This window comes from Typopeltis vanoorti, chromosome 17 (assembly GCF_054136105.1).
Source record: "Typopeltis vanoorti isolate ZY-2024b chromosome 17, IOZ_Tvanoo_1.0, whole genome shotgun sequence".
Taxonomy (NCBI): domain Eukaryota; kingdom Metazoa; phylum Arthropoda; class Arachnida; order Uropygi; family Thelyphonidae; genus Typopeltis; species Typopeltis vanoorti.
Window position 1 is genome coordinate 9938163 of NC_143565.1, and position 12622 is coordinate 9950784.

Genomic DNA, 12622 nt, shown 5'->3' on the forward strand with positions numbered 1-12622 from the left:
AACCCGCCCCATGAACACACACGGATCTACAGCCATAAATATTTAACCCCCCTATGAGGGTGCTCAACTCACCCCAATATGGACGGGGGAGAAAAAGGGAGGAAACTCCATACGAATGAATAAATTTTCATTCTCATGAAAGTGGAGTCAACTAATCTGCAATAATTCACAATATAAAAAAAATTTAACCACTTAGCAGCTGTAAAGATTTTCTAGGAAATAATTTGTGGCAATCTTAAAATATAAATATTAACAGAATAAAGAACAAAAAAAATATTAACTCATTCTTTCAATTTAATAAACTTTACTTTAAAATAAAACTGTGGCAAAAAGCAGTTTTATTTAAGTTTAAACGGTAAAACCAGTTTGAAATTCATAACTTTATACATACATAAAATACATATTTTATTTCCCCTGCAGTTATTACTTTCACCAGATGTTTTGCATAACATGAAGCTGAAACCTATAACACTGAATTCTTCCAAGTTAGTTAAAATAAATTTCCAATGTTAGCATGTTATAAAATTGCCCACAGATGAGAATCCTTCACATATACTTAATTATTCCTTTAACCTTAAACATTTCTCTCATTAAGCTCTTCAAGTAGGACATTTCATTACTTAGCTGCTTAATTTTGGCTTTTAGTTCTCTGTTCTTATTTTCTAAAGATGTTTCCTCATCCTTTAAAAGCTCTAATTCTGCTCGTTTCTTCAGCCGATACCTAGTAGCTGCATTTCGGTTACTGAGTTTCTTCCCTTCCCTACGAGATTCCTGAAAAACTACTTTGCAACCTGATGCAACAGCTGATTTCACTATAGCTCGTTCTGATGCTGATCGAGATATAGATTTCCTGGAACATGAAAGGTACATCTTGGACTTCACTTCATCTATCATAGTATTCTTGAAATCAGAGGTAATTAGAGCATTATCTACTGAAATATGACTGTTGTAGGCAGATGTCAAGTTAGAATAACTCAGTGATGGATGAGAAACAGAATTTAATGCTGAATTTTCTATTGTGGGTACAGCATCACTTTTTGTAAAATTAATTTTGAAATTACTTTTGATAGAGACCTTTTCTTCACTTTTCTCATCTAGGGAAATCAATAAATCATTGGGAGTGCAATTTAATTCTTCCACATCTGTACAGTCACTAGAAGCATCATATTCAGAGGAATGAGATGAACTACATAGACACTCTGAAGAAACAGAACTTTTGTCTTCTGGAGAAGATGGTGGAGTATAAGATAGAAGATCTTTGACCTTACCAAATGGAGAATGCTCTTTTTTTGCTTGTAGTTGAATTCCTGATAGTGTTGTTTCATCAGAAGAGTGTGGTGGACTGTTTTCAACAGAATAATTTGAGAGAAATATTGTTTTATCATTTTTTCTGTTTTCTGAACATTGAGAACACTGAAGAGGCCCTTCAACAAAATTGAATATTGGTACTTTTTCATCATGTTCAGGGGTAGATGGAAGTTCATGATACAATACTGGAAGACTCTGTTCTGTTGTATACTGCCCAGAATAAATGAGATTTCCAGGACTGTGATCATGCTCAACAGGTATATGAAACTGAGGATGGTCCACATTAACTTCAGGAAAATGAGAAAGGGATACAGTGCACAAAACTTCTTCAGTGCATGATATATCCATAGCTGTATTTAACCAAGGCCTATCCAACAAGGAATCCAAGACAGCACCAACATCTCCCGCCATCACCTCGGGATCATCAAGGAGAGTTAAATGGCCATCTAGTAACTCCAATTCAGACAGATCTGCTTTCTCATTTAACTGGTTGTAATCTGAAATGGGGGAAAAAAGTTTAATCTTAAATATGATAAGATAGAATTCTTAAAAAAGCAAACTAAAAAAAATAAACTGTCTTGGGATAAAAAATGCTAATAAAGGTTCCATAAAAATAGCACAACTCGGATTTAAAACTAACCAGAATCTTAAATTTCAGTTATATCTAATTTTTTTAAAAAAATTAATGTTTCAATAAAACAAAGTTGTATTTAATATCACACTAATGAAAAAAAATAATGAAACAAACAATTTCTAAAATATCTCATTCTTGAAACCAGAACTGCAATTTCAGTGCACATGACATGAATTAATTTAGTAATATTTCTGATAAATGAGGTAAAATTTCTTTGAAGGCATCATTGTACAGCATATGATAAAAAACTACTTTGCAACAAAATGAACAAGACAGTACAGTAAAATCCTAGTGCATATTTCACAATAACCGTTTTACAAATTAACATTACTTTTTTTAAAACCAAATTCAAATATGCCATATAAAACAGTAAAAATTTCAGTATATGCAATTTGCATCTTACAACATCACATATTTATATATAGCAAAATAGCATTGTTTGCTCCAGAGATTTCACTTTTAATCCATCCACAGATTCGTTGAATATCAGATGCCTTGTGATCACTCTGCTCCTCAGTGATGTGCCACACTAGTCCTCACCAGGTGGTTTTGTATATATACTTTTCTAGAGGCTTCAACTCTGAAGAGTAGTCACTCCAGACATTATCCATCCATCTCACTGAGGGTCTACCATTTCCTCTGTTTCCAGGAATTTTACCTTCTATTACTGTTTTGAGAAGTTCTCCTTCCTGTCTTTCAATTTCAGCTTTCTTCTGCCAATATCCTTAAGGAATATTAAAGTACTACCAATCCTTTCTACTACCCATCCGTTTAGGTGCTAGAAAGGCACATAATTTAGTGAATAAGATCATTAACAGGCTCCTGTAACAAAACATCTCAAAAGAAGCAATATGGACACCATTACAATCTCAACGTAGGAGCCTCACACTAATCATTATCCAGATGGGAAAAACTGCTCTAAGGCACTCTGAATTTTTCATCAAGTGGAGTTCCATAGGATTCATTCCAGGGACCATTACTGTTTAATCTTTATGTCAATGATATTGTCACAGGATTACAGGGAGATGTTCAGTTGTTTGCAGAGGATGTCAAATTTGAGAGAATAGTGCTGATGCCTTGGCTCTTCAAGAGGATTTGAATAAGCTAGAAGGATGGGCAATTAATGGGGATGTCAGTTTAATGCAATTAAATGTAAGGTTTTAATATTTTGGATCCAGAAAGGATGCTTCATATTCATTTAGTGGAGTTATACTGGAAGAAGTGGAGGAAGCAAGGAATCCTGGGGGTGATTGTGGATAGAGATTTAAAGTTCTGGGAACAAATTGCAAAGGTTGTAAAGACATCTCAGAAAATTGCAACAATGTTGAGAAGAACACTGACCATAAGAGATAAGTGTGCTGGTCCCATTGTATAAAGCTTTGATCAGACCACATCTAGATTTCAGTGCTCAGATCTGTTAACCACTCTTGTTTTAGAAGTTGTGTTATTGGTTATTAACAAATCTTGAAGTGCAGTGTCTAATAATAATTAATAATCAAATATTTAATATTAATATCTCTCTCTTTTGTATTATTCAATATTTTAATAAGGGATCACTGGTTAAAAATAGGATGTTTTTCACCAGTGTGTGTGGTGGCAGCAAGATTTATATAATTAAAAAAGATATTTAATAATTTAAAAAATGTTTCACATGTTTGTAATTTATTATAATACAAATGTCAAAAATAAATATCTTTATAATTATTCACATTTGAATGAAATATAACTTCTCCCAAGATGTCTTTGTCTGAGAGGGAGTAAGCCAATGTTACTGAAATTTTAAAAGGCATATGTGGGTATTAAGGTATTAAAAGTATGGGAAGCACTGCTCTAAGGCACTCAACTTTTGAATCTTTCAAAAGCATTCACCACTCCATTATCTCACTTTTTACATAACGCATGCTGTTGGCACTCACTTGAAACACTTTTCACACACACACACACACACACACACACACACAACAATTCCTACCTTCCATCTACAAACCTTTCGTCCATTGTAAAAAAATACATCACACACAAGTGTGCATGCACTGAATCCCACAAAATCCTTCAATTTAAATCTAACCATCCTTGCTGTCATTACTCTTTTATGCAATGGTACTATATTATGTCTGAACAACAAATTTCACAAAATGAACACAATCACACAAAAAACATTTTAACTGAAATTTCATGCATATTCAATAAATTAATCTGAATTATTCTCAGAAGCATATATTTTCCATCACATTTATAAACCATGTAAATTTGTCATACTAATTAGAGTTTTAAGTTAAAGTGGGTGTTAAATGCTTTTTCATTTTGCTGTTTAGGAGTATAAACAAAGTCACAGGAAAAGAAACAGTGCCACACAGAAGTCATAAGTGACTATCTTAAGAATCAGCAGGTGTAATAAACACTGCTCCACACCAACAAGTATAGCTGCATTAATTTGCCAAAAAAATTGTGAGACAGTCATTTGAAGATAAGCTTCAACCTAACAACTGTAAACTATTTATTCAACATTCAGTAGAGGGCACTAAAGCAGGATGTTGATTGTTTTACAATTCGGAATTGCTTCTACTACTACTACTACAGTTATTATCTTTGTGCTACAAGTTTTTTAGTGTTAGGAGGATGCGAGGACAAATACCATGAGGCTATTGAGAAAAGTGAAAGATAACAATGTAGTAGGAAAGTTCGTCAGTGTCTTGCTGAGCTATGTCGATGAGTTGCTATGCAGAGTCAAAATCATGAATGGTGTGTTAGTGGAACTGGGTGAGGAGAAGGAAGTATGGTTTGTGGATGTATGGCATGTGTTTGAGGGTAGAATGAAATTAAACAGGAGTGATGAGTCGCATTTGAATGGCTTTGGAGTGAGTGGAAGTATAGTGTGTGTGATGCGTGCAAGAGATCAGAACAAAGAAATGAAGGGAAATATCAGGAAAGTAGTATTGAAGAAACAGAAGTGCTTGGCAGTGGAAACAGTAGTAGTGTGAGAGAATGGGAATGCAAGAGGAACAGGGAAACAGGGGGAACCTGGGTGGGCAGAGAGACATGGCATAGGGAGAGAGTGGATGTTGAAAGTGGCAGTGAATGTGTGTGTATGAAGATGGAGTATATGGTGATATGGGTGGGGAAGTTGAGACTGAGCAGATATGTGATAAATGGTAATAAATGTGATTGGGAAGGTGCAGTGGGGAAATCACAACCAACAAGTGGCTTGGATAGGACTGGTTATAGACCTAAAAATGAATTACTGTGTTTGTTTACAAATGCCAGAAGTATCAGAAATAAGGAAGATGAATGAAATGGTTTCACTGATTATTTGACCCACAATCATTGGAATAAGTGAAATATGGTTGAATGAAGATAATATCCTAACAGGAATACTGAAAAGATACAGTATTTTTTTCAAGGATAGAAAGGAGGGGGGGGGGGGAGAGTGCTGCTGAACAAAGGAAGGGCAATATAGATTGGAATGAAGAGATAGCATTTGGGGAATAAGGAAATGAATTTCTGGAGTTCTCGAGAGATAAATCTCAGGTGAAGGAGTGCACGCGAGGATTGAGAGTTCTAGATCTGATCATTTCAATACAGGATGTAATTGTGAGAGGGGTTTCACACTTTACTCCAGTTGGTGAAAGTGATCATAAAGTGACCACCTGGGTTGTGGCTAGCCATATGCAGACTTGTGAGGAAAGGATATATGTGGAATTATAAGGCTGGTGATTATGGCAAGCTTAGGAGACAGCTTGGAGCTATAACATGGAACGAGGAGTTGAGCAGTAAGAAAATAAATGCTGCATGGGAACTGACAAAGAAATACATAACAGCATCAACGTGTTAATGTATTCCAAAGGCCAAAAGGCTGAATAAGGTAAGTGTAAAATGGATGAATGTGAAGCTTAAGCATGAAATCTGGAAAAAGAAGGTACTTAGGAGGAAGTACAAAATGAATAATGGTAATAATCAGTTACATGATGAGTATAAAGAACAAGCCAAGAGAGTGACTCAGTTAGTGAAGAAAACAAAAGTGCAGTATGAGGAAAAATTGGAAAGATGATGTTAATGGATGAAAGTGGCAAAATGGTAACTGTTGTAGAAGACACTATTGAGGTATTCAGTGATCAATTTATAAAGGTGTTTCATCCTAATCAGGATGGAATCACGAGGAACGTATGTATAGAGGACAGGAGAGGATGGCTCAATTGTGAGTGAGCAGGAGGTATTTGAGGAAATAATAAACTTGATGTCAATAAGGCAGAAGATATATCACACATCTTAAGGAAATGATCCAGGGAATTAGCAGTAACATTGGCATGCCTGTTTAATAAAAGTCTTGCAATTAAACAGGCATGGTCTGTATATCTGGAGTTGTGGTGACGGTACTGGAGAGATTGGTGAGAAGTAGGATACAGAAATGGATACAAAGAATTGACTGGAAAAGCACCAGTTGTTTACACATTACACCAAAGCATGGTATGAACGCAAAATTAAGGAAGCCTGCGAAATTCTTATCAACCACCCCAATTTGAACAATAATGGTGGTCTAAAAATCCCAAGCATATGGAAGGCACATATTCTACCCACGGAACCTTTCTCTCTAAGAGTTAACTATAAACAGGACTGTAGATAATCTAGAATTCTAAATCTAAAATAACAATTGTAATGTTAAAAATAGGACATCATTGTTACTGAAAGAAGACTATCTATAAGAAAGAATGTTTTTCTCATGTTAACTTAAATAGAATTTAGCTTTGATGTAGTTTCTAAATAATTAATTTGTATTTTTTTTTTCAGTAGAGGTTATGCCAGTAGAATAACTGGTGATCAAATCATTGTTTCTTTAGCTTACTGTGTGTAATGTAACTCAGCTTGTCCTTGTATATTTGTATATACTCCAGATGAACTTAATATGAAGATCGAAATGTTGGGAAATTAAAAGAGTTATTTATAACATGGTTGTAAAGTCCATAATTTCTAAAATGGATACAGAAATGGGTTGATAATAGCAATATTCTCTGTAGTTATCAGCATGGGTTTGTTAAGAGAAGATCATGTTTCACTAACTTATGTACTATAACAAGGTGACAAACACCTTGGACAGGGGAGATGCATATACAGTGGTGTAATTGGATTTTACAAAAGCTTTTGATAGAATGCCGCATGACAAGCTGGTAAATAAATTGAAACAGATGTGACTGGATAACAGACTTCTGAGTTGGATCAGTGACTGGCTGTCAGATAGGTATGTATCAGAAAGTTGCATATGGGAGTGCAGTATCCCAAAAGAGGAAGGTCACTAGTGGTGTGCCACAGAGGTCAGTTTTGGGACCATTGCTGTTCAATTTATATGTAAATGGGATGAGTTTAACTAGTGATATGCAGCTGTTTGCAGATGATGCAAAACTGGGGAGAGCAATGCAGTCAAGTGGATGTTATGGCCTGACAAGAGGACTGGAATAGATTGCATAAATGAGCAAGTGAGTGGAACTATTAGTTCAGTGTTGCAAAGTGTAAGGTTTTGAGATTTGGTAAGCAACAATGGGATGTGAAGTATACACTTGGTGGGGAAACTTTAAAAAAATAGAAGAGAGGAGAGAGCTAGGAGTGATAGTGGTAGACAAGGACCTGAAATTCAGGGGCCACATTGCACAAGTTGTGAAGACTTCACAACTAATAGCAATGATGCAAAGGACCCTGACAAAATGCAGAAATAGAGAGGTTATGATGCCAGTGTATAACCTCGATCAGGCTTCATATGGATTATTGTGCACAGATTTGGTCACTGGGTTTTCATGGTGACGAGAATATACTGGAAAGAGTCCAGAGAAGATTCACAAAAGTGATCAGTAGTCTTTGGAATGTGGAGTACAAGGATGGATTGAGAGAATGAAAGTTGCAAAGCCTGTGAATATGAGGAAGAGGGAGGGGAAATACGATTGAGACAAACTAGTCAGGGGTTGTTATCAGGTTGACATGGAAGAGATTTTTCATAGAATGGGAGAAGGGGTAGAATAAAAGGCCATCACTATAAGCTGTATAAGGAGGGTGTGAGCAGAGGAGTGAGGAGAAGGTTCTTTGCATGGAGAGTAGTTGGTGAGTGGAATGCATTGCCTGAGTCTGTTGTGAATGTAGGCACATTGAATCAATTTAAGGCACGGTTGGATGTGCAACAGTGTGTACCTCCCACGATGAATGACATCATGGAGGTCGGATGATAATAATAATAATAATTAGCAGCTTAACGAACTTATTTTGTTATTGTGTTTATACTGGTGAACAACAATACAAATAACTGCTAACACCTAAGCTTGTGTACACATTGATAAAATGCTCTATATAGTATACATATGGAATTCTTAACAAATGTGAGAAAATAAAGGTAGTTATTGCACAAGCAAACATTAGAATGATTTCAGATAAGAAATGTACGTGACTGGGTTACATGATGCTTGGATTACTTTTAACATAGCCATTGAATGGATTATGAAGGAGAAGAATAAAATGGAATCCTATATCACAGCAAAAGATCTGGATTATGCAGATGACAGTTTTGATATTATCATAACACACTAATATACAAACGAAATACACGTATCCCTCAATTAATGCGGTTACTTAATCCCTCGATGTTACTGCATATATCAAAATCGTGTTAATCAAATCTAATAATCAATGGTAAAAATTGCAATTCGTCCATTACTCTTTTAGGAAAGATAAAAAATGAATGCAAAGTAAATGTTTAATAAATGCTTGTACCTACATTATTTACTGCAATTTTTTTTTATCAAACAACTTTTTATCAAGAGTTGTTTGAACAGTTTTACTTTTTTTCTTATCGGCATAAATTCTACGATAACAAGTAAACTGACTCTCCAGACCTCGGCAAACAAGCAATAAATCATAAAGAAAAAACACTGCAAATATAATACATGATGGTACAAATTAAGTGGATATTGAATCCAACATTATTTCATAGCCAAATATAGAAACTACAAGAGTTTCGTGCCGAATATAAGAAAATATATAAAAGTTTCGTCGGATACAAGCATAAGCAACCTTATGGGCAACTCATAGTAAAGGTGGAGTAAGCTGTAGATCACTTTCCTTAGTATATTCCATAATTTAATGCACATCTCCTAGAGGAGATGTATAATAAATAAGCCTTTGGCTCTCCATTTCAGTAATACATGATGGTTTATTTATTTTCAGTTACAATCTAGAAATTATTGAACAAAGAATAAAAAAAAAAAAAAAAAAAACTAAACCATACTATACTGACATACGAGGTCGCAGTATCTCTCAGATACAATTCACTGTCAAATATCACAAACCTTTACATAACATGTGTTAAACCAAACTGACAGCAAGTAAAACAGTGTGGAATATCACTCGTAACATATGAATACACAGCTACTCGTGACTTCCAAGCTATACACTGAATTGTGTAAGAATATTTATATTAAATATTTTGCATGTATCTGTCAGATCAGCTGCGAGCTCCGCAGGTTAAAGCCACATTAATCAAAACTCTTGCTGCGTATATAAAGGGATTGCGACAATTAATTTTGCCGCATTAATCAAATCCTGCATTAAGCAAAACCGCATTAAGCAAGGGATACCTGTATATAGCTGAAGGTGCAGGACTTAAATATGAATGAAATAAATTCTTAAATTGAACAACAAATGCCAAAAAGAAATTAAAGTTGACCAACATGCTGTAGAAGATGTTAATTTTACACACTTTGGAACTAACATTAATACAGAAGGTGAAACTGACAAAAACAGATGCTGCTTTCAGCAGATGAATAATATAGATGGAAATCATCTAAATATTATAATAAAATAAAAATAAAGATCTTCAATAGCAACATCAAGATCATTATTATATGAATCAAAAACATGGAGACTGACAAAGAAATAGGAAGCTAAATTAAATAGTTTTCAAAGTGTTTGCATAAAATATTTAAAATATTTTTACTCCAGATGTAACAGATGAATTATTAATAAAGAACAGGATCACCAGCGAAATAAAAAGACACAGATGAAAATGGACAAAGAAGATATTCCAATGGTAACTTTGACATGGATCTCCAGAGGAAAAAAGAAAAGCATAAATTAATTTTGCAGAGACTGACAGAAAAAACAGGATGGCTAGATGGGAAAGCTGCAGAGTAGCAAAATTAATTGAAAAAGACGGGGATAACTCGAAAAGATGGATCTCACCCTAATGTCATGAGGCATCAATAGGATAGCATGTAGGATATGGATAAGAACACTAATTATCTGAAGTACTGTTGTGATCTGCATAGCTACATACTAAGCATGGCAATTAATTCAGCAAAGTCTGCAAATTCATTTTAAATGTGTGTTTTAAAAAAGGAAGGTATTATTATTATTATTATCCAGGCCTACATGGAATCAAAAGACTCATCGTGGGAGGTCGTTCTTATGAAACAAAGTTTATCATACCACTCCTTGAACGTTCTTGCTCTAAGGCACTCTCTCAGGCAATGCATTCCATGGTTCAACCATCCCCCCATTCAAAGAAACTACTCCTCGCCCTCTTGCTCACAGCTTCCTTTCGTAACTTCCAGGGATGGCCCCTTGTCATCACTCCGTCCTGCTGTTCCACCAAGTGAAAGAACTCCCCAATGTCTGCCTTGTAACTGCCTCTCAACAGTTTAAAAGTCTCGATCATATCACCTCACCTTTCTATTCACCAAACTCTGCAGTCCACATTCCCTCAGTCGATCCTCGTAACTGACATTGTACAGTCCTGAAACCATCTTTGTTATCCGCCTCTGTACCCTTTCCACAGTTAATTTATCCCCTTCAAATCCTGCGGACCAAATTTGAGAACAATAGTCTAAGTATGGTCTGATCTCAGGATTGCAGCAATCCTCTGGGTTACCTTCACCACCTTTGCAATATGCTCCCTGAATTTCAATTTTCTATCAATCATCATCCCCAGATCTCTTGTCTCCCCTACTTCCTCCAGTATAGCTCCTCCAATCAAGCATGCATCCTCCCATTGATGGATCCCAAACTTCAAGACCTTACATTTTGCTGCATTAAACTGAGACCCCATTCATTTGCCCATCTGCCTAGTTAAATCAAATCCTATTGCAATGCTGTCACATCTGCAATATTACTGATAACCCTTCCCTGCCTCACATCATCCGCAAGCAACTGAATATCCCTTTGCAATCCATTGACAATTTTATCCATTTTATTTTTCTGTCTGTTTTAATAAATTATGTCTTATAAAAGGCTCCAGAAGCAAATATAAACGTGGTTTTCAGTCTTATGACAACGCTGCTAACGTGTCTGGGTGTTATAAGGGGATGCAGCAAAAAATTTTAGAAACAAACAAGTTTGCTATATATATGCCCTGTGCTGCTCATTCACTAAATTCGGTAGACCGAAGTGCTGTTGACTGCTGTCAAGAGGCGGTTAATTTCTTCTCTATAGTGCAGTTGCTTTATACCTTTTTTTCAGCCTCAACCAGCCAGTAGACGATTCTTAAAGGTTGTATTTAAAATGAAAATGTCTTAAAATCCCTCTCTGATACCAGATGGGAGGCACATGCTATGACAACAGCAGCAATTTTGAAATCTTTCCTTCCAATTTTAGAAGCGTTAGACTGTATAGCCGAAGACCAGAAGAGAAGCAGATAATATTGTAAATAAGATGCAAGAGCTAGAATTCGTTTTTATGTTGAATTTTTGGGATTTGCAAAATTTTCAGAGTAAGCCATGGTCTACAGAATGAGAATGTCAACTTAAAAACGTGCAGATCTGTATGGATCATTAGCTGAAATTGTGCACTTCACGAAATGAATTAGCTACAAAGGAAGTGCTACCAGATGTTGATTACAAGGCAGCTCAAACTCGCAAACATATCAGAAAGAAGGTACCCAATGACAGAGATGCTCCAGAAGTATATCTGAATGCCAGAGATAAATTTCGTATCACCACCTTTTACACAATTGTTGACAAACTTGAAACTGAGATGAGAAGAAGAGGAAAGATATACAAAGAAATATCAGAGAGATTTTCTTTTCTAAGTGATGTGCCACATAATGTTACTTCAGTGACTTCATCACCTACTGAAATTGAAAGTATTCTCAGTGTTGTCAAAAACTGATTGATGCTTACCCAGCGGACTTGAACACTAATTTCTCAGCTGAGCTTCAGCAGTTTCACTCATATGTGTGCCATAAGTTCAGTGCAACAAAAAATGTAAAAACAAGATTCAGTCATGCTGAACTTTATAAAATAATTGTAGAAGACAATATTCAGTGTGCCTTTCCAAATGTAGACATTGCCTTTCGTATATTTTTAACATTAATGGTCACAAATTGCTCAGCTGAGCATTCATTTTCTCAGTTGAAGTACATTAAAAATCCCAGCAGAACAACTATGCAAGAAGGCAGGTTAAATGTCTTATCTCTACTAAGTATAGAAGCAGATGTGTTTACGTAAGATTAATTTTGAGGATCTGATCAGACTTTGTAATTAAAAAAAAGTAGGAGAAAACTTTTCAAATCTAAATAAAGTTGAAGTATACAAAAATAAACATTATTTTCCATCTTACTATAAGTTTTATTTCATTTTTAAAAATAAAAATTTATTTTATGGTTTGTTATTGTTTATATTTTGAATTACATCTATATGGAGCACCAAAATC

At 35.2% G+C, this 12622-nt stretch overlaps 1 protein-coding gene across 1 annotated transcript in view; it reads right to left on the reverse strand.

The window, feature by feature from the left end:
- Positions 1-276: 276 nt before the first annotated feature.
- The window catches only part of LOC150097138 (uncharacterized), a 49176-nt gene continuing 36830 nt past the window's right edge, over positions 277-12622 (reverse strand). Inside the window, exon 3 of the mRNA XM_090407224.1 lies at positions 277-1805. Within this exon, the coding sequence (XP_090263350.1) occupies positions 547-1805 (1259 nt within the window). The 3' untranslated portion in view covers positions 277-546. The remainder of the gene's footprint in view (positions 1806-12622) is intronic.